Source organism: Anguilla rostrata, chromosome 11 (assembly GCF_018555375.3).
Source record: "Anguilla rostrata isolate EN2019 chromosome 11, ASM1855537v3, whole genome shotgun sequence".
Taxonomy (NCBI): Eukaryota; Metazoa; Chordata; class Actinopteri; order Anguilliformes; family Anguillidae; genus Anguilla; species Anguilla rostrata.
Window position 1 is genome coordinate 27,548,671 of NC_057943.1, and position 21,935 is coordinate 27,570,605.

Consider the following 21,935-nt stretch of genomic DNA (forward strand, 5'->3'; position numbering starts at 1 on the left):
ATTTTGTGCATTAGGTACACTTTTTGTGAAGTTTTGTAAGTGGCTAGTTAACAGTTTGAATTGAATTAGATTTTTCTCAGAAAAAAGAAAAAAAAATCAAACTCATTAACCACATTATTTTTTTGGTAGACCACAAATGGTTATGCTGAAATACGAAATGTTCACAGCAGGTGTGGCTCTCTAGTGTGCCCTCTTGTTCATGTGATATTCAAAGAGGAGCATTTCAGGCTCTTTGCACTTTGGCCTATTTTTAGGTCTTAGAAAATGTCGCATCAGCGGTTAATGGTCCAAATTAAGAACTTAATATACACAGGTAATTACACACTAATGGTGTCTTCTCTACTGTTAAGATGCTACTCTAAAATGCTGGTCTAAATTAGGTTTCAGTTTTGTGTAAATGCGTTTAAATTGATCATGAAATATATTTTAAGTATAACCTTATATGGACGTAACTTCATATTATCTATCATAAAATAACTGCCCCTGGTTGAGTTGTTTAAGTGTCGCACTTTACAACAAGCTGGTCCTGGACCACGATAACAGAAAAACTAAATGGTTGAGGAGATTGGACGGGCAGAAAAGCTAGTCATTGATCTGAGTCAAGGACAGAAGTAGAACGGTAGTAGAAAATAGAAACGGGTAAAAAAGCATTAGTAGTGAGATGGCAACTAGTTACAATGATGATAACATTGCGAAGTATATTATAATCTCTAGCCTTGTATCATGAGAATGTCAGGCGCGGTCGTAGGTCTGTGACGCATGCTGTGCATTTTATGGAATGTTACCCGTCGGCTTAGCTACAGTAGTGAAGGTTCGCTAGCTTGTTCTTGCAGTTCAGCTGAATTGGCTTGCTCCGAGACTTTGATGTGATAGAACTGTCTCTGGCTAGTTGCACCACCGCAGAACGAAGCTGCCCTTCATCAGCCAGTCGGCAATTTTACCACAGTTTTAAGAGGAGACCGCTCTTATCGCATTTTTCATTAGCAAGGTAGTCTAGCTACATAATGTCCGTTTTAAAAAACTAACCACATTTTAATAACGTTTTCAATTCATCAACGTATTATTTTGTTAGTGCGTTTTGTTGTGATTTTTCTTTTCCTGAAAAAATTTCTCCTGTTGTTACCATAGCCCCAATTGATTAGTGCCTTCATTACTAGGCATTGCACAATGAACCCTAGCTATGTGAATATGATGTGAACGAATGCAAATGCAGGGTTGACTGTGCTGTTTTCTGAATTACCCAGCTATATTATGGTTTGCCTGTGCTCTACATTTGTTTCTCTGTGGGGCAGTGCTGAAGAGCTCAGTAGCCCACCCAGAATTCAGAGCCCCCTGTCAGTCAGCAAGAGGGTGCTGAGGAGGATGGAGGGATGGAGAGGAAAGAGGAAATTGCCCAGTGCAGGACAAGACGGCCGGGAAAAGGTTGAGCAAGGGAGAAATGATGAACGTGAAAGCAGGGGACTGGGAAATGAAGGGGACAGTGGCTATGGAGTGTACATAAGAAGTGGAGAGGGTAGGAGGGGACAGGCAGTGAAGCGACTCCGTGGTTTTGGGGCCTGCGGTGGCCGTTTGGGGGACGTTCAAGACACAGGTCTCCCAGTGGCACCGGTGGGTTTTACCCAGAACAAGAGCTGAACAGGCTGCTGGCCCTGACACAGTTCCCTGAAGAGGCCCTGGATCTGCTTTCCGTGCTGTGGGGTGGAGACTGGCGCTGCGAGCAGTGCTGATTATCCACTGGATACAAAGGGGAAACCCCTCCTCAGAACTCTTCCTTTGATGGCCTTGCTATGCAGTCAAAGGACACTAGAGGGCAGTAAGAGCACGTCTTATCCTTATCAACCTAATTTGTAAACGAGTCAATTTTAAACTGCTAGGTTCTGTGCTAGGAAGATGAGACCTGAAAAACGGTAAGTACATGTGACCTCTCCCCCCACACTCATGTCCAGCATGACTGTTACGACCCCAGTGTGTCTAGGGGTATATAGGGAGGTAACATAAGGTCTGGGTGTGGGTTGGGTGAAAGGGGACAGAACAAAACAACAATAAATTGTGCAAAACTGGTGTGCCTTTATTTACAGGTGAGGGAGAGCTATTTACAATATTTACAAGTAAGGGCACAGACGTAACACATAATAAGGGGGAAAAGGAACGAACAGAATAAAAATCAAAACACTCAACTCTGCCTAACCTAATCGGATAATACTCTCTAACCTAACTATTAAAAATACATACGAAAACCAAAACCTAACTGACTGTTCTACGCTATTTCTATCTATCAAACAAAGTACAGGGAGTAGCACCTGCCCCTAACCTAGTGTGTCCATACAGTAATTTACCTACGTGCAAACAGATGTGTCAGTGGAACATGAACTGTATGTCTTACCTGTTCACTTCTCCCCAGACAAATACACTAAGTAACAAATGATAACAAGGGGTAGAGGACACGTGAAACAATAAGGTTGCCAGCACACACAAAGGAATATACAAATACAACAAATGACAAGCGGATTACAACAGAATACAGCGAGCAATTTGCAGATGTATGGCATGAAGCAACAGAGAATGGAAGGGTTTTGAATCATCGCACAGTCTCGGGTTGGGTGCTGGAACGGGGCTCGAATGGTGAATGGCGTGCAGAGAGCCAATAGCAGACGGACACCTAGATGAAGGACTGGCAGGAGGAGGAACACCTGGATGAAGGGATGCGATGAGGAGGAGAATGAAAAAACACAGAGACGGAGAAACAACAAAACAAACACGTACACATGCGTGGGGACGTAACAATGACAATCTCAGCAAGAGACAATATTGTTTGTTGTAACTTGGCCTCATTTTGATATCAATACTTTTAACAACAGACCTAGATTTATCCAGTATTAATGCCTTATAAACAGTGCTTTGCATGCATGAGTATGCTGGCATTTTTGTACATTGAATATGTTTTTTTGTTGAGATTGTGCACCCCTTGCAGCTTAAGGGGTTAGTCAGATCAACGGAAATCAATGTGTAAATATTGACTTGTGTTAGTTGAGTGGCCCACAGTCACCAGCAGGTGACATTGTAGGTGGGGAAAAACCTTTACCTGAACCTTACCAGGAGGTGAACAATGATTTTTAAAATCTTACTTTAAATGTTATTGTGTGTGTTAAATGTTATTTTTTAATGAAAATGATGTGCTTTTCGCTGAATCCAACATGCCGAGTTTACGGCTGACATACTTTGCTTTCATAGATGGGAAGTTCTGTGACATCACAGGTGTTCTATGACATCACAGGCTCTCCTCTGTGCCTGAGCTGAACTGAATAAAAACACAGTTCACTGTGTTTTTATTCAGTTCAGTAAATGGTAAATTATGGTAAATTCGTCTTTGCAGAGTGGGCTGATTGTCACAGGTGAGAGCCCAACTGTCTCATGAGATGATTTTTTGTGGTTTAACCCGGAAGTACTTTTCAGACTACATGTCACTAGTATGTGGATTTATTGCTGAATATTCTTTCTTGCCATGAGCTGTAAGAGTGAGAAAGCTCTTTTTTTGCTTAAGACATACCCAAAGTCCTCTGCTTCTGGTAGGGTTTTTAGGGTTTGAAAATTCGTATTTGGCGATTATTCAGGCTTGTCTAGAAGGTATCCAACGTTTGTTGCACTCTTGTGACTCACAGTCATTTCTGCATAGTTGCCTATGCTAATGTTTTATTTTTATTTTTAAGAAACACTGTTGTAATCGCACTTGGGCAGTAGAGGAAGCTGGAGTAAGATGGATGCCCCATTTAACAATATCAAAATAAATTCTCCCTCACCTGACCTATGCTATTTTTTGCCACTGCACAGATGCTGTACCAAAACTTTGATTTGTTAAACAAAATAACTGCATTTGTAAACTGCATGCTGTTTGGCTAGAAAAACATAACTATAGCACTGATGTATGTTGCCTTCGAAAACTCGTTACCTGCGACTAGACGTTCTGAGACGAGGCAGCGCACGCTCCTGCGATTCCTCTCTAACATTCCTAAATGGTTTTGATGCATAGTTAATCTTTGGTCTGAACTGGCCTTTATGCATTAAATAAGATCACTGTCAAGCCCTTTGCTCATTCTTTAGACCTTACAGATTGCTTGTCCCATCTCGGACACCTCTGTTGCTATGGGGACCTCCCTCGACTTTAGCGAGAGAATAATTTCAGACCCAACAAAAGTCAGATCCCTTCTAAGACTTGCTTGATTATTCAGGAGTGACATTCCTGTCACTATGGGGACACTCTCAGTGAACATTATTTTGTGGTGTCAACTATCTTCTCTTCTGCTCCTCCCCAGGGCCCCACCCGGTTCCACGCCGGGCCCCACCCCTCCGGCAGACAGGCAGGACTCCTCCCACTGTGCTTTCCAGGGCGGGGCAGCAAGCTTCCTCTACGCGTGCCCAGACCCGGCGGCTGCAGCAGGAGGCCCTCCTACCGCAGCCTCAGGCCCCGGTGAGCCCCACGTGGACGGTTCCGGTGTCCAGGAGGAGGAGCCGAAGCTCGCGTGCCAGGGCACGACGCCCCGCCAGCCTGTCCCGAGCCGGCCCGGGCCTCTCCCTGGAACCCTCCGGCTGGCCCCCGGCCTACCCCTCTCGCTCCTCCAGCCTTATTCAAGGAGCGGCTCATTTTGGCCATCCACCCCCCTCAACCATCGAGTACAGCACTGATTGGCTGGGAGTCCTGGGGCAGAGGAGGAGTCAATGCAGAGGGTGTTTTTTTGTTTTGCTCAATCTTATTTTTTTGGTTTTTCTCTGGCTCTTGTTTTTTTACCTGACACGGAATGGTGGCCACAGGACTTCCATCTAAAGCCAGTGCGAAGCAGGCCAGGACTGTCACATCTGCTTTCCTCAGGAGTGCACAGAGAATGAGATGGAGAGAGATGGTAAAGAAGGGGTCGTTGGAACAAGGAGGAAGTTTGTTAAGCAGGCTCTAAATTGTAATTAGTTCTGGTTCAGTCAAGTCTGCCTGGGAGTCATGTATCCAAAGTAAAATGTACACACCGGATCGTGCCGGTCTCATCCACTGATATTTCAGCCTTATCATTGTGCCTCAAAATACCCAAAGTAATTTTGAGTCTTCCTAAGATTCCATGTCCCCGTGGACCTTTGGCTTGTCAGTTCTGACACATTATATCCTCTTTGTCTTCTTAAACATTACATAGTGACAGCATTTAATCTGTTATCACTGTATCTTTTTTCTGAATTACATTATAACCAATATGCAAGCCTCTGCACTCAAGTGTTCCTGTTTTTTCCGTAATGTTTCAGCTTTTGCTCTATACAGATAATTAACAGAATTAACAACAACAGCAATAAATAAAAGGCTCATCCTAACAGCCTCTAGGGATATTTTTGGCATGTGAATATTAATTTCTGTCAAGACATTTGTGATATTTAGTTGCGGTGCTGAAATATTGCCCAGCATCCTTGGTTGCTGTGCAAGGTAAGCACTCTTGGAATAGGTAAGATGACAAATCAGATAATAGCTTGCGAAATTAAAATCAGTTGCTGGGTTCTGGGTTTGCGATGGGGGGTATTTTGTTCCAGAATTTATCACAGAAAGTCTTGTTTGTTAAATCATACATTAGGGTTAACCAGAATCTGGAAGCAACCTTTGAGAAGTATGTGAGGCATCTGTGTTTGGGTTTTAAACAATTCTGAAAATATTTAGATACTGTCTTTGTAATGGGGTGTTATCACTACAAATTCAAAAGTGTTGGCTCTGATAGACTTGTTTTCCAATTTACTGATTTCATCTTGTTCTCGTACATTTCCACTGTTTCTCAGTTACTTCAATTTGAAATACATAGCGCTGTCATAATAAAAATCATTCTTGCCGAGGACTCTTCCGGTTTAACATTACATCCATAACTAGATACGTTTCTCCTCAAGGATCCAGTTAAGAACCTTAGAACTCAATAAGAGTGAAATTGTGTGAGCATATGACGGACCTGCAGATCATTGACATATTCTGAATATAAGCTGTGCCATGTTTATTAACAAATTTAAATGTTTTTAAAAACCCAGGCTCAGAGGCCACCTTGAACTGAATCACAAAATGAAGCGAAAATGTCCTTAATACATTTTTTTGGTTAACTTCTGCGATTAATGCAAATCCTGTGGGGAAGTGACCTTCCAAGTACGTAAACGCACAGCCACAAATAATTGTTAAAGAGGCCGCCAGAGCATCAGTCTTAAATTCGATCCCAGTTTTGCATTTCATTTTCAGGATTTTCAGTTTTGCATCACCTATGTTGAATTTCGAGCGTCAGACGAGGCGCGCGCTTCCTAGTTGCTTGTTCTGCATTTAGACCAAACCCAAGTGCTGAATCCGTGCATTGTTTCGTCATGTATAACGAAGCGTTTCCGTCAGGCCTGTGGGACATCGTAAGATGATTTTCATGTGCTGATGGGCTACGCTTCTCACGCCCTGTCCTTGTCACTGTGTTGCAATACGATTAAATCCCTGGGGAAAGGGGGATTCCCTTTGTCTTATCAGTTTATCGCTAAACCTGGGATAGCCCCATCCCCAGCCGTATGCAAAGTGTCTGGATTTCCCACCGGCTTGGCAGCCTGCCTGCGTTGCACAAGCAGCAAATCCCGGTGCGCTCCCCCTAGGTCTGTATGAACACATGTGTTCATGCAACTATTCCCCCACAGCACGTGCAGGTTTCCCATTTGGCTGGGCCACAACAGCTTTTTTTGCGCAGTTCCCGGAGAACTGACGTGTCATTGTGTTTCCATGTGAAATACGTTCGAAGGTAAACATTAAATGTCAAACAAGTGCATTGCTATTCCAGCGACAGTGCTCTCCAGAAGGTCTCGCACCCTTGATAAACAGTAGCAAAGAAGGCTGTATAATAAACAATACACGTAATGAGCTGTATCCTAAGCTAAAAAAACGTCAAATTAAAAAAACGTGTAGCCTATTTTAAACTAACACAATTGCTCAGAGAAAAACATTCTGTTCAACAAGTAATTATTTTTATAAAATTAAAAAAAAAAAAAAACCAAGGCCCTTAGTACTTGTTTTCAATAGAATTCAACAAAAATAAATATTCATTTGCATGATTTAACGTTTTTTATTTGTGAGTTCAACAATCAAGGGGAACTGTATCGTGGCATTGAATGGCTTATTTTACTGGGGCATAAAAATTAGGTAAGATACGTGTGAAGTCCACGTCAGCCATCACGGGAGGGGGGGGGATGTCTTGAAATCTACCATATGTCACCATCTCAGGGAAAATACCAATCAACACTCAATAGTTTGCTAAACTACACTGGAAATTCAGTTGGAACTGGGTGTTTTGGTCATACACCAAAATGTAGCTTTTTCGTGATACATATCAGTAATGGATTTATTGCTGGAAACAGCATTATGAAGGGGTAGGTAAATTGACTGAAATCTTATGAATCGTAATTTTTCAAAAATACCGCAGGTAGCCTAATACCATTAGCCTGTAGTTTAAGTAAAATAGGCACTAAAGTTGCAAGAATTATGGCAAATAAGGAGGAGTTAGGCTTATATGTGCGGACCCAAGTAAACAGTGTTGCAGCCAATCAACGTCAAGGCTTGAAACATTTTGCATTCAGAGATACCCTTCTGCATACCACTGTTGTAAACAGATGTTGAGAATGTGTGGCCTTTCTGTTAGCTTGAATGAATCTGCCCGTTCTCTGACCTCTCCCATTAACATGGAGTTTTCACCCGCAGACCTGCTGCTCACTGGATGTTTTTCTTCACACCATTCTCAGTAAACTCTAGGGAATGTAGTGCGTGAAAATCCCTGGAGATCAGTTGTTTCTGAGATGCTGAAACCATCACGTCTGGCGCCAACAGCTATACCATGATTCGGTGTTTGGAAGAGCAGACCATTTGCATTAATGAGGTGGTGTACCTAATCAAGTGGCTGCTGAGTGGGAAAGTGAGAATACGTGCACACATAGTGACCTCCATAATGTTTGGGACACAGACATAATGGGGGACTTTGTATAAAACATGCTGTAATTTCTACACGGTGAAACCAATGTGTATGAACGTACACTTAAATGAAAAGCTGAGAATTTATGCACATGTGAATTTTTTGATTACAAATCAAAAAATGTGAAATACAGAGCTAAATCAAGATTTGATATATATATATATGTGTGTATATATATATATAATAATTATTATTATATTATCAATACCATGCTGTTAAATATATTTTTATTATATTCTTTTAAAAGGCCACATAATTACAAAACATTGCAGTGCATTCAATTTCCGTAAGGGGCAACTACAGTTTCCTGCAGGGTACTGAACACATTCATGAACTAAACAATGCTGATCTGAGCATTGACATGCAAGTGGCATGGCTATGTATGCAATTTATTTCCACATACAGATGTGGCGCAAATCTGAACTGAAAAGACACAACTCCACGTGGGTTTTTGCTGTTAATAAATACCTTTGCACCTCCTTTATATTGACTGAATGTTTATAGCCAATATGTGCATCAAAGGACACTGGTAATAAAAAAAAAAACAAACCAAAACATATGCACAGCTTCAAGTTTCCTCACAAAACAATTTGCTGTGACATCAGAACAATTAGCTGTGACATCAGCAGACAACGTCAGACAGACTTTCAGATGCACAACAGAACAACAAGGAATAAGTGAAAAACTTAAATATATCACATAAATAAATAAATAATAAAGCAATTGTACAAAAGCACAATTTAGACCATACTATCTACCCCCCCTCTCCCCTCCCCACTTTGGCAGAAGACAGTTTTTTGGCTTTCTTACATAACCAGACCTTCTCCCCTTTACCAATCTACAACCCAATATACCAAGACATGCAGGAATGTACAAAACAGCAAAAGCCCGTCTCAACATGCAGATAGAGTTCCTTCTCTAGCTTTTACATTGCATCATGGGACTTCTGAACACCTGTACTTTTCAAACGCGCATGGAGTGCAAGCCGTCAGTCAAGGGTGCTAAACTCTTAAAATGAACAGGACTTTTTCGCCTTAGGTTCGCAAAACATAAAAGTGTGTTCAAAACAAAAAAAAGATGTACAAACTTGCGCATAGTACACGCGCGGACGAATGTTCAGAAACAATTTGAAAGCAGATCAAAGGAATACTAAAATGGAGTATAAAAACCAGTTGTGTGCGAAGTGTAGTTGAACAGTGTATCTTGATGCCCTGTGCAGTTCAGTGCGTTTCTCTTTCCATTCTCTCTCGGGGTCACGCCGGTGACCCCACCTCGCCCGCTCAGAGCCTGAGGTCCCCTGCTCCCGCATGGTGCGGTCCCGTTAGTATTTGTTGATCCCGAATATGCGCACCCCGTGGAACTGAGGGAGCTTGGGAAGGAGGACGCTGAGGAGGGAGCCCGTGTTGATCAGGAAATGCGTGGCATCGTACTTGGTGTAGAAGCTGGCCAGGATGTAACTGGAGAAGAGAAAGGCAAAAGCCTGGAATCAAGATTAGATACTGAAAGCCCTTTTATACCTACACTAATGCGCTTCACCAATCAGAAACACCTGTGAAGCCATTTGTCCCAAATATTATGGTGCCCTGAAATGAGGGGCTGTGTATAAAAAGTGCTGTACTTTCTAAATGCTGAGAATCTGCACTTTAACAATGGGATTTTTAAAATTACAAATCTATAATTGTGGATTACATAGGCAAATCAAGTAAAAATATGCTTTTGTCCCAAACATTATGGAGCTCCCTGTATGTATGTATGTATATATATATATATATATATATATATATAAAACATATATATGTGTGTGTGTGTGGCTAAGGCTTTGCAAATGGTATACAGACATGGTTCCTTGTTGCCACAGTAGTACAGATAAGCCGCGTTTCCACCAAAATTACCCAGAACTTTCAGTCCCAGGAACTACTTTACCAGGAACTAAAAGGTTCCTTCAGCCAATGGTTGTCTGCGTTTCCACCGGGGTCTAAAGTCCCGCGAAGATTAGGCAAATTAGCCCACTGACGTATGAAAAAGCGACGTTGTCGTCGGTCCATCTTTCATATGATTTCTTCTGTAACCCCATACTATCACCGAAGTAGCCTACATTATTTTCTAATAACCGGGACAGCCCGGAGGGGTTTATTCCACTTATATACAACGGGTTACCAACAATGACTATATATGGTTACTTTTGTATTTATTGATTTTTATCGATTTAATCACATGGAATTGAAATATTCTTCTGCAGCCGTTTGGGCATATTTTGCCGCTGTCAAGCAAAACTGTCGTTGGTAGTTGAACTTGGACCGTTATGCAACAAATAGGATATAACAGACCAATAGTCAGATTGTAACTGTTTTATATATCCTCTCAAACACATTCATTATGTTTTTATGCGAACATTCGCTTTCATGTCTTGACATCCGAAGCGACAGAATGCATTCACATTTCCAATATAGGCTAACTGGCAACAACAGCAGAAAACATGCACACGTTGTAAACAATTTGCTGGTTGATTACTTTCTCATCGTCAATTCCACATAGGCTAATCGCAAAATGACAAGAATAGAACGAAAACTCAGACTTGCGTGAAAATGTAAATTAGTAGTGGTACAGCCACCGTTTGTTTTCCTTCGAAGTTACTGCTAGCCGAGCAGCGAAGTGTGCCCTCCAGATGCGAACCATGCACCATAAATTAGTCCATAGTCTTCCTGGTCTTTTTGTGGAATTGAAGAATGGCAGAGTAAAATTACGGCAGTCTGAAAAAGCTAAAGGTACGATTACTAGAATTAACCTGTTATTTTACCCTGACAAAAAGTGCGGAAGGTGATTTCCAGTTTGCTTTTGCTGTATCACCAATGTGAATTACGCAGAACTGCCGCATACCTCACATAACTGTATCAAACGTTTTGAGTCAATTACGACGGGCTAAGAAAACCCGGAAGAAAATATTCAGCAACCGAATTAATCCGTTTGAATGTTTTAGTACGTAATATGCTGTCCCAGCATGAATGCTTAGCATTTTATAAAACGAATACTAAAGCAAGAAAAGAACAGAAGAGCACACGTTATAATTCCAAGACTTTGGCAGGCTATAACCAAAAGTAGGCTACTGCGCCGCATAACATACAAGTTTGATTTGAAGTTATTATGAAAATAAATTGGTTTGCGCCTGCATATTTTCAAACATGGCGCCTGAAAATAGACACAAAAAAATCCAGTGAGTACTCGACCAATCAGAAATGTTCAGCGCTGCAAGCTCAACCCAAAAGGTTCCTGTACTTTCGGAAAGTACTACCCCCCGAGCAGGAACCTTTTGGGGGGTAAAACAAAGTCCCCAGAACTAAATTTAGACCCTAGTTCCTGCGGTGGAAACGCACTGAGTTCCTCAAAAGGTTCCTAGTTCCGGGGTATAGTTCCTGCGGTGGAAACGCGGCTATAGTGTGTCCTTCTTTACTGTGTTGTCTGTCATAGGTCCCATGACTCTCTGCAGCCCTACTGTGGCTGTGACTGATGATGAACGCAGACAACGGTGACCGCTTCTCACATTCTGTACCGTATCGGAAATCAGGAAGAGAAAGGCCAAAGCGACACTACTCTTACAGCACGATGGGGGAGATGGTGAGGAACTTGCGCGATGACGTGAACTGGATGCCGTAGTCAATCTGCTCCCAGTGCGTAAGCAGACGTGCCTTGCCCTGGTCAGGGGTCTCGAAAGGGGTCCCCTTAACCGTGTGCAAAAACAGGTACATCACCTGCGGGGCACAAGCGTACGCGAAGAGTTAGAACACTGACACCGGCTTTTTTAAGCAAGCCAAAGATACACCATTTTACTGATAATATGATAATATAGCAGTAATGTAAAGGAATGCCTAGGACATGGTAACATCAGCTTAAAGGCCTTGCCTTATAGTTGCCTACACCCATTCGAAAAGTGGAAAAGGCGCTGCCGGTGGCGGACTGACCAGGTTGTGGATGACGTTCGTCAGGGTCCAGACCAGGGGCACGCTGAAGAAGGGGATGCTGAGCAGGACCACGTGCAGCACGGCAACCAGCAGCAGGTAGGCCAGCCAGATCCCGCGGCTGTTCATCACCCGCGTGTTGGGGTTCACCTCGCTGTGAGCCACGCCCACATTCATCCTGCCAGCGAAAAGGCGAGATGGGACGCGGATGTGCGCGTTTAACGAAACAGAAAAGTGCGCCCTCTGCCTGTCTAAGCTGCAAAACAGCCGGAAGTAGGCCTATGTGGTGCATGCCTCTGCTGTGAGTGATGTAAGTGAATCCTTCCGATGTAAGTGAACAGGGAATATCAGGCTTCTGAATGCAAAATAAAACTTCCTACCTACAGTACAGTAAATAATTCTATACCTTCTGCCCCATATAAAGTATCTGGAGTGCCAAGGCCTAGAAATTGCACTGCCCAGAATGGGGCCTAATTGTTTTGCAGCAAACATCCCACTGACCGAAATCAATCAGCTGAACTGATCAAGGTTGGCTGTGAATAAAATGAAATATCCCCCTTCGCACCACATTTCATTGCATTCCAAGTCACTGTGTGAGAAAGAAGGAAGAGTGAGCCAGCCAGCTAATAGAAATGCCTGTGTGAGGCGTACAACTACACAAAACAATCTATCTCACGGATAGAACACCAGACTTCCCATAAGAAAGAACTGGAAGAAAATTAGGTTTTCTTTGGTTGTGAAAGAAGCTTGGTTTTCAAAACTGAATTCAATGTGTAGAGAGGCACTTGGCAAGTAACGGTGACTTCATCTGAAATTACATACTAGCATACAATTTACTACGCCAAAATATTATGCAGACGTTTTTAGAATGTCTGAAACCAAATTATGCAAAACAATTCCCAGATTCACTACATCCAGTGAATGTATCATAGTATGCAAACATGGCACACTACGTTGGCATGAGTATCCCACAATGCATTGCAAAGTTCATGACCTAAGCAACCAAACATCAACTAATAATGGCATAGGACGGCTTAAGTCAAAGCGGTGGAAGAGTTGAACTATTTATATGTATTACCTCTCACTATGCTTAGCAGAGTTTAGTTAAAACTAATGGTTATACTTAGGTTTTAAATCTTTTTTTATTTTCCTTACACAAAGTCACATCAACTAGCTTGTTAGCTAGCTGCCAGATTAAATCTGTTGCAAACGTTAATGGTTTCATTAAATGACAAAGGGATATGGGATCATGTTTATTTATATTACGCTTTTATTAAGTTATTCCAGTAGGAGCCACTTGCATGCAGCCAACAGGTCTATGACCATAATCAACATGCAAAGTGCTGAAACACGTCACAAGTGCAGAAGTAGCGTAAGGCAGTATGTCCGAAAAGCCATCAGCTGTGTTTCAAACTCTATACTTGTGGTCCATCTAGAACAGTGGTAATCAACCCTGTTCCTGGAGATCTACCGTCCCATAGGTTTTCATTCCAACCCTAACATAGCACAGCTCATTCAATTGCTAGAGATCTCATTGAACTGCTAATTAGTACAGTCAGGTGTGCAAAAATTAGGGTTGAAATGAAAATTTACAGGACGGTAGGTCTCCAGAAAGGGTGTTACCACTGATTTCAAGCATATAGCAGATATTGAAGTAAAACGGTCATGTGATCAAGCGTGTTCCAAACTTGCAACAAGGCAATAATGTTCTCCATGTTCCTGGCAGGGCTAAAAAACAAAGTATGCTTCGAAGCAGACTTTTCCATGCTTGCCCTTCCCAGGAGCCACTGCTTTTTTTTCCTGATCTGTATTTGAAGGCTAATAATAATTTTTTACTCACCCGCAAAAATGGACGAAAGAAGGCCGGAGTATTTCGCGTAAAAAAGTAAGTATATTTCACTTACTGATTTTTATAGTGTGGATATGTTTCCTGCTAAGATGAGAGGTCAGTAGTGGTGATGTGAAAGTACACTTCAATAAGTGTATTCTTGCAAGTGGACCTAGAGATATGTTCTTACAGGAACACGATAACACAACACAAATATACAGTTTGAAACACAGCCATATAACTTTTTAATTGACATACTAAGTGCGCTAAATGATAGTATACATACATAGTATGTAGTACGCAATAAGCAATTTCGGAGCCGTTGTTTCCCGTTACTTCCGAGTGCTTCACTGCCTGGCCCCTCCCACCCTCTTCAGTTCCTTATGTCGGCTCAGTCGAGACATTTGAGCAAGGAAGTTAGCCAACAGTTTTAAATACCTCTTTCGCCAAGACAAAACAGGTTCAGGTTATTCCTTAGCGACACCTATAATTTACAAACAACGACAATCGCTGCAATCCCCACTCTAACTAACGTAGCTAACAGTTAATATTAGGCTACCTTTCCCTGCAGCGTTCGGAGTTGCCAAGTTAGCGAAGACTGCTTTAATTGCATAGCCTACAAACGCGTTTTGTCATGGTGTGCGTATTATCAACAATTCATTGACGTCTACCAAAGTGTGTATCGTATTTATCAACACAGGTACCAGCGACGAGAAAGAAAGCATACTCAACAGTGATCTAACATTACAGCTTGCTCGCTAACACTAATACTTAGCAAGGAATATTTTCAAACCTGCTTCCGCTCCAACCCTCGGCGATAGCCTATCTGTAAGTCTTCAGTTAACACAATTAAAACAGACACTTTATAAATATTAAAGTACTATTTTACATGTGGTCAAATATTATCTGTAAAAGACCGATAACTTAATACTTGCTAGATGTCATTTATTTGTTAGCTAGGCGCATGGCTGCATCGATTCGACGTTTACCTTCCGCCGCTGTAACCAGGAAATCCCGTGATTATTAATCCCGCCCTTGTCTGCTTGGATTGGCCTAACAAAATTGGAAATTTCTGTTGATTGATTAACATAAGTGTCAATCTTTCAGTATCTTGTTTCTGATTGGCTCGAAGAAGCTGCGTTGTCTATGGAGAGGGATTAGTTTCAGTATTTTTGACAAATGCGTGTATCATGATCCATAAATAAGTCACAAATGTTTTACTATCTACAAATATTTCTCAATCTGTTAATTTTCTTTTAAATGAATGCGCACTGATTTTTACAAATGCATTTGTGAATACATACTTTCCCTTTTGCACAAATGCCGCATACTTTGCATATGAAATACTTTTTTCCAATTTTTGCGTGTATACAATAAGACGTTCTCAAATGTAAAATTGGCTTGTGAAGTGTTGCGTCTGCATTTACGGATCAAGTGACAGGTGTGCATTAGGTGACGTAAGTTTGTGAGTTTCCTTTTTTATTTTGAGACTTTCCTCTTGCTGTTCCTGCGCCGCAGTTCACTCACAAATAGCTACCGACAAAGCAAACAAACATACAAATGACCATTCCTGACACAGCCTCTTAGCTACAGCTAATTAAATTCGAAGTATTCACCAGGGACAAAATGGCTAATTTACTACAAATAAAGATGTGGGTTTATTCAGGATCCCAGAGTTTTCCGGCTTTCCTCTCACGTCTAATGGCCTGAATAAACTTTGTTCACTGCATTGTGTTGGTGTTTTTGCACGAGAGGACATTTAAAAAAAATCTTTGTTCTTGGTTTTGTTATTTGTTCAGCCCACCATACAACGTTTCGGCATTTGTATCGTCTTGATAATCCACTGACTGCTAATACTAATATTATAGAGCACAACTGATTGTTTCCCCCCCTCGTGAGGGTGCGGCCCTTTGATGCAATTATCTTACGTAACCAGTGACGTAGACACATGCGCAGAAAGTCCTGGTTTGATCGATTATAATTCTTTGCATTTCACTCATCACGGATGAGATTGAAAATACATTTTCAGGATTCTTTCTTAAGGAATTTCCGGTTCTTGGAAATTTGTAACAGGTTCCAGTTCGGTGCAGGCTCTTGATACCCACCCCTATCCAGGAAGTCACAAAAGATCTCAGAAGAACATCCAAAGAACAAGCCTCTCTAGCCACAGCTAATGCAATTGTTCACGACTCCACAAAAAAAAAGGGCCTTTAGAGACATTCATGGGAGAATAGCAAGGCGGAGACCACTGCTAACCAAGAGAAACATCAATGCTCATCTCACATTTGCAAAAAAAAGATAAAAATAAAATAAACACACTTAGATGATCCCCAAGCCCTTTGGGATAATATTCCATGGGCAGATTTAAAAGTGACTCTCAAAAGTGGAACTTTTTGGACAACATGGGTCTCAGTTCTGGCGTAAAAAAACATACCAACAGTCAAATGAGGTGGTGATGGCCTGAAATGCTCGAAAACCTATCATGCTTGAAAACCTATCGATTTGTCTGAATTAAAGCAGTTCTGTGAAGAAGAGTGGGCCAAGATTTCTCCACAGCAATGTGAAAGACTGATATCAAAATAGAGGAAGCGTTTGGTTGCTGTTATTGCTGCTAGTGGTGCAAGCAGTAGTTGCTAATGGTGGGCAATTACCTTTTCACAAGGGTGATATGGGTTTTTGATCACTTTTTTCATTAAATGAAATAATAATTTAAAAAATATTTTTTGTGTTTACTCAGTTTTCCTTTAATATTACATTTCATCTAAAGATCTGTAACTATTCAGTGTGACAAGCATACAGTAATAAAGGAAATCAGGAAGAAAGTACTTGTCTATGGCACTGTTGATTTATGTTTACAGCATACAGCTATACCAAAGACTCCAGAACAATGGTCTTCATGGTCTTGACCTGATGGTGGTTTATTTTACATGCTCCAACCAATCAAAAGGTAAACAACTGTACGTATACAACAGTACACATTAGAATATAGTAGTATTTGTTTATTTAAGTACATTTTATTATTATGTACAGTGATTTTAGACAAAAGCTTTCCTGACAGGTTGTTTGGTGCATGAGGTCATCAGTGCAGAGTGAGTCATCTGCTTTACTTCCTTCTGTGGTTTACATTGATCCTGGGAGCACTAGTTCCTTTTTTAGGAGGAAGACATTTCTGACGACACAGAATACTGTTCAGCCTGGACAATCAAGAAATTAAGAAATATGTCATCTTCTTCTGACCAAAAATAGTCATAGCTCCACCCCCTAAGCAAACAGGATCCAATCAGGGCTGGGTGGTTATGACACACATTAAGGAAGTTGTGCACCATCCACACAAACGGATTTGAACTTTATGGAAAGCACAGCTTCCTTCTCTCTTAGAATGCCGGTCTCAACATTCAGGAAGTTCAGGAACTTCTTTGGCAGTGCCCCTGGAGTTTCTTCCTTTGTCTTTGTTACATGTTATGTGGTTGCATTGTAAAATTGCTCTGGATTAGATTGTCTACTAAAGGCCAGCAAAGCTTTTAATTGATAAATCATTGTGTTGTCATTCCTAATATTCCAGTAATATGTAAGACTAAAGTGGAATAATTTAAAGTGAGACAAATGAGAACTCACCACTGCATACTGTACCAGAAGCTTGAGTCTTATAAGGTCTCCATTCCAAATCACAGTGTCAACATTTTATAATCTTAAACATCAAAATGTAAAGTCTGCTACATGTATTTCAGTTTATAGTCCATGCTGGTAAACCCTTTTGATTGTTCCTTTCATTATTGTATTGTTTTTGTGTTTTTTTCAGCCTATATCTGTCACTTGTTTTATATCTCTGAGATGTAACATGATTTTAAATCTTTGCTGCTTTCTTGGCCAGGTCTTCATGAAAAAGAGATCCCTTATCTCTGAGACTTTCTGGTTAAATAAGGGTTAATTAAAATAAAAAAGAATGGTTATACCAGTTAGCTCACAAGAAACAGTGTTTAGTTTGTAAGTGTTTATTTATGAACTTAAAACAGGTTTTGTAATAAAAGTGTGCTTGGTTTTGCATATTGAACACATTTAATAAATACGATGGTAAATAAATAGATGTTAATATAAATATACGTCAAATAAATAACTCAATAAATATTTACCTTTAAATACAATAAACTCTAAACAGTTGCAATAGGCTGCTCAAGGAATAAACATCCTTGCTGCAATGGATACAAATAAATTAGCAAAATAATGCATACAGTTATTAGCATTTTTTTGTCAGCATCCTAGAACAAGAGGTAATTTCTTTTTGTTGGTGCATTTCCTTCCCATCAATGATTGCATGAGGTTTTCAGGCTGTGTGAGATAAAGCCTTTACTCTATGTTGCTGGTCTGCCATTACTAGGATGCTAATATTGAACAGTCGTCATCCAATCCCGGCTGTGCTTTTAGCTCTGGTGGCAGTATGTGGGAGGGGCGTCGTCGTGGGCTGCGGGGTTGCCAGCGGCGAAGACGCGGGCCACAAGGATGGAGAAGGAGAGCAGCCTCTCTACACTGTACTGCGCCAGGTCGTCCTGCATCCAGGCGTGTATGTCGCTGCCCAGACCTTCAGGCTCCTGCGCCTGTGAAACATACAGGTCGATGAAGTTACTGTTGCATTGAGACAATGTTACACAGTCTAATAAAAGCCCACTGGAACATGGCAAAAGACACTGAAATTGCCTTAGCGAAACATCACTGTGATGAACGGGTTCTATATCTGTTCACTTTGTATATGTTCACAAGTTCTATTAGACTGAATGCAGATTGTATACCTCCTTAAGTCACATGACAACCACATGGCAAAAGAAAAGAAAGGAAGAGGAAGAAGTGAGCGTGATATTGAGCTGCTGCACTTGGGCAAATCTGAGGAATTGAATCTTTCACAGGATCTCATTTCCTGCATCAAATTGAATATCACGTTAAAGTTCATCTGGAGTTCATTCTCAGAACGGCAGAAATATATTTTAAAAAATTCCCCACCAATGTTTTTTTGTTTCTTAGATTTTGTATGCCGGGAAATGTGATGTCACAGAAGGGCAAACAGATTTGGGGGCTGCACCTATTCCCAGCGAGCACAGTGTTGGGCCCTGGCACCTCTGAGAAAAATGAGGAACCAGGGGACAGACACTGACTGCTGTGTTCAGCACCCTCTCTGCTGTGCCAGCAGTGACTCCAGCCAAGTAAGTATTCACAACCTCACCAAAAAAACACCTTGCTATTCCGTTCTGTTATAACTGTTTCTTGCTTATTCCAGCCAGAGTAATTGCTACTTTACTCTGTTTCTGTGTGGTAGAGTATAGCCAGAAATAATATCATCTTTACCCTTTCTTTGGCTATTTCCTGGGGAGGTGATGTGAAGTGTGTGTCATAAGAGACATGTATCAATTCAATAGATATTTTTGATGGGAAGAATTGTTTAATGCCCTATATATTTCTTTTTTGAGTAGCTGTAGCAACAGCCATGAAATTCATTACAGCTGTGTTCAGGCTTTTGTTCTCACATGAAAATCAACAACTAGTTCAGACCCAATAAGCCTGGTGAAGTGTGCTGATTCAATGAATCAATGAATCGATCCAAGAGCCGGAGCGAATGCCATGGGCGCTGGACTCACCCCCAGCTGACCGAGGAAGTCGGACACCGTGACCGACACCTTCCATGCCATCTCCCTGTTGGATCCCAAGAACAGCTCCTCCTTCCGGAAAATCCTGGAGTAGTTTCCCAGGGCAGTGATAATCTTCTGAAGGCAGGGCTGTGGCGATGGAAGGAAAAGAGGCAAAATTACATCAGCAGCTTTGGGTCTGTTGCTGTGGCAGGTAGGAATAATATTTCAGTTGGGTTCTGGGTTGCAAAACTAATGTTTGAAGGATTAACAGCACATTGCAAAAACTACAGGAAGTGTGGGGAATTTACGTTGACATTTAGACATGCTCCTGTGCATTTTGGCTTTGTGTTTGTTTTGCTTACAGAGCAGATGTGTTCAGTTACAATCTTTAAATATACAAATAACAGCCATTTTGCAATTCACTGTTAAAGATTTTAGGTCATCTACAGTCAAAAAAAGTTTTCAAAAGCACAGAAATCAAGACGCCCATTAAAATAACTATTAGTAAGATAATATGCTGCCCACTGAGCTAAACAGAATGAAATCCTAATCATATTTCCACGATGGCAAAAGAATGGGAAAATAATGAGCATACCTTAGAGTCAATTTTCAAGCCTGCGGGATCGCACATGTCACTGGGCTCCACCAGCACAACCTGTTCACTGATATCGTGAATCAGCCCCCGAGAACCATCCAGAACCTGCGTTAAAAAGAGAAATTAATGTTGCACAGAAAACAGTAGTGATATGCTGTAGTATTGTAAAGGGCATTGTAACACAACAACAACAGTAATAATAACAACAACAATAATAATAATTATTATTATTATTATTATTTCACTTATTCTATATTTCGAGTTGCTCCTGGTAATCCATCTTCATAGCAGGTCTGATAAGGCCACTATGTGGAATTAAAGCTTTCTTATGTTTTGGGCAATTTATAGAATAAGAACAGTTCCTACATCTTGTAAGATCACAATAAAAAAAATGACTTACTTCTTTTGCAAGATGCTTTGCTAATTGATTGAGTCTGACGGAGATCTCGGTGCAGCGATCCCAGTTGATGATTGGAGCTCCGTTTGCTTCCCGAACCCCAGTCAGCGCCAAAACGAGGGCAAGAACAACTACAGTGAGCGATAACGATTGCATATCTCTGGATTGCGGTACACCCGTTCACGCCTTCTAATTTTTCGCTTTGAAGCAGATCAGAAGTTCGTTTTGATTCCACATCTAGACTCATATTTATACAGCACGATGAGTCATACGAGGACTTTCCCCATTGACTGTCCAACAGGTAACTAACTTGTGTCAATGGCCCGGAGTTTCGCTTTCACGAAAGCATGTTGTCATTATGCAAAGAAAAGAACAAAAAGTTCGCCAAATATTTTTTTGTAGTTTACCTGATAAAAATCAATAAAACCCTGTACAGGGAAATATCAAAATTTTGAATTAATCACCGTTGCAGGTAGCTTTCTTGACAAATACGGTTGACACAGATACATGCAATTTATATGGTATTGACTTGGGTCTCTTTCGCTTTAATTTCTCTTAGTTGACTTCATGCCTAACGGTAAAATTTATTTTAATTAAGAAATAATTCAATAATGTATCGAATTCATATGCAAAATCAGTAATTAATCTGAAGAAATACAAGGAATAGGAGCAGGAAATATAATTTACACGTGTTACATTTTCTCATTAGCAGGGAAACAGATTATAATTACCTGAAGCGTCTGAATTTAAATGATAGAACCCATTAGTCAATAAAACCGAAATAAAGAGTAAATGCAACGCTTTAGAAAACTATTTCATTTTGTAGGCTATGACTCTTAAATCTGAACCCATTATTGTAGAACTTATTTTTGTTTTGTTTGTTTTAGTTCAGGCTTAAGCAATTTGGCTCTTGGTTTACCAGTTATATTGCTTAAACGCGCATGTATTCTCATAAAATTGTGGGGAGACACGATGATGATGTAGTTTCAGCATTCTGCTGAGAAATGTTTTGTAGATATTTGTGTTTTTATAAAGCCTACCATTGATCATTGAAAAAAAAATTGATCAATAGAATTGCTTATATCATTCATGAATGCATTTTCTAAGTCTTTTATTGTAAATTTTGGTATTATTTTCTGCTGTGTACTTTCTCCACAACAAACAGGTTTTATTTTTCTCATCCTTCTAATTATTCTTATTTTTTTATTTATATATCTTTCATTGCTGAACAAACAACACCAATAATAACAACAACAACAGCAACAGTATTGTTATTATTATTATTATGGCTGATTACTTAGAAGGATATACATTTGGGGCATTCATTCTTCAAGACATGCATAATTATGTTTTATATAATCTGACTTCAGGGGGCTAAATAATTCTTCAAAAGACATTGAACATCTAATTAAGAACAATACAATGATTGCTACTACTCACTGGTTGCAATTACAGCTGGAATGTAAACCAGCATAAAAGGTGTCCCCCAGCACCAACTTTTTTTGTGAACAATTTTATCTTGACCTCAGCACCAAGTTTGAAAACCTTAATGT

The 21,935-nt window shown here is 40.6% G+C and overlaps 1 protein-coding gene across 2 annotated transcripts; it reads right to left on the minus strand.

The window, feature by feature from the left end:
* Window positions 1-8,204: 8,204 nt before the first annotated feature.
* ormdl2 (ORMDL sphingolipid biosynthesis regulator 2) lies at window positions 8,205-14,880 on the minus strand. 2 transcript variants are annotated; one of them, XM_064299150.1, is made up of 4 exons: window positions 14,765-14,880; window positions 11,951-12,125; window positions 11,589-11,740; window positions 8,205-9,451 (listed from the first exon to the last, which is right to left on the minus strand). In XM_064299150.1, the coding sequence occupies exons 1-4, from the start codon at window positions 14,863-14,865 to the stop codon at window positions 9,316-9,318; spliced, it is 564 nt and encodes a 187-aa protein (XP_064155220.1). In that variant the 5' UTR covers window positions 14,866-14,880; the 3' UTR covers window positions 8,205-9,315. The 2 variants fall into 2 exon arrangements, with proteins under 2 accessions (XP_064155220.1, XP_064155222.1); XM_064299152.1 differs by lacking the exon at window positions 14,765-14,880 and adding an exon at window positions 14,569-14,758.
* Window positions 14,881-21,935: the final 7,055 nt, after the last annotated feature.

Excerpts from the sequence above, each read along its gene's own strand:
- ormdl2 (XM_064299150.1), bottom strand. The coding sequence starts at position 14,865 with ATGTTAATCAATCAACAGAAATTTCCAATTTTGTTAGGCCAATCCAAG. Across the intron at positions 11,741-11,950 it reads CGAACGTCATCCACAACCTG|GTGATGTACCTGTTTTTGCA; the intron begins GTCAGTCCGCCA and ends TGTGCCCCGCAG. Across the intron at positions 9,452-11,588 it reads ACCATCTCCCCCATCGTGCT|TTACATCCTGGCCAGCTTCT; the intron begins GTAAGAGTAGTG and ends TCTCTTCTCCAG.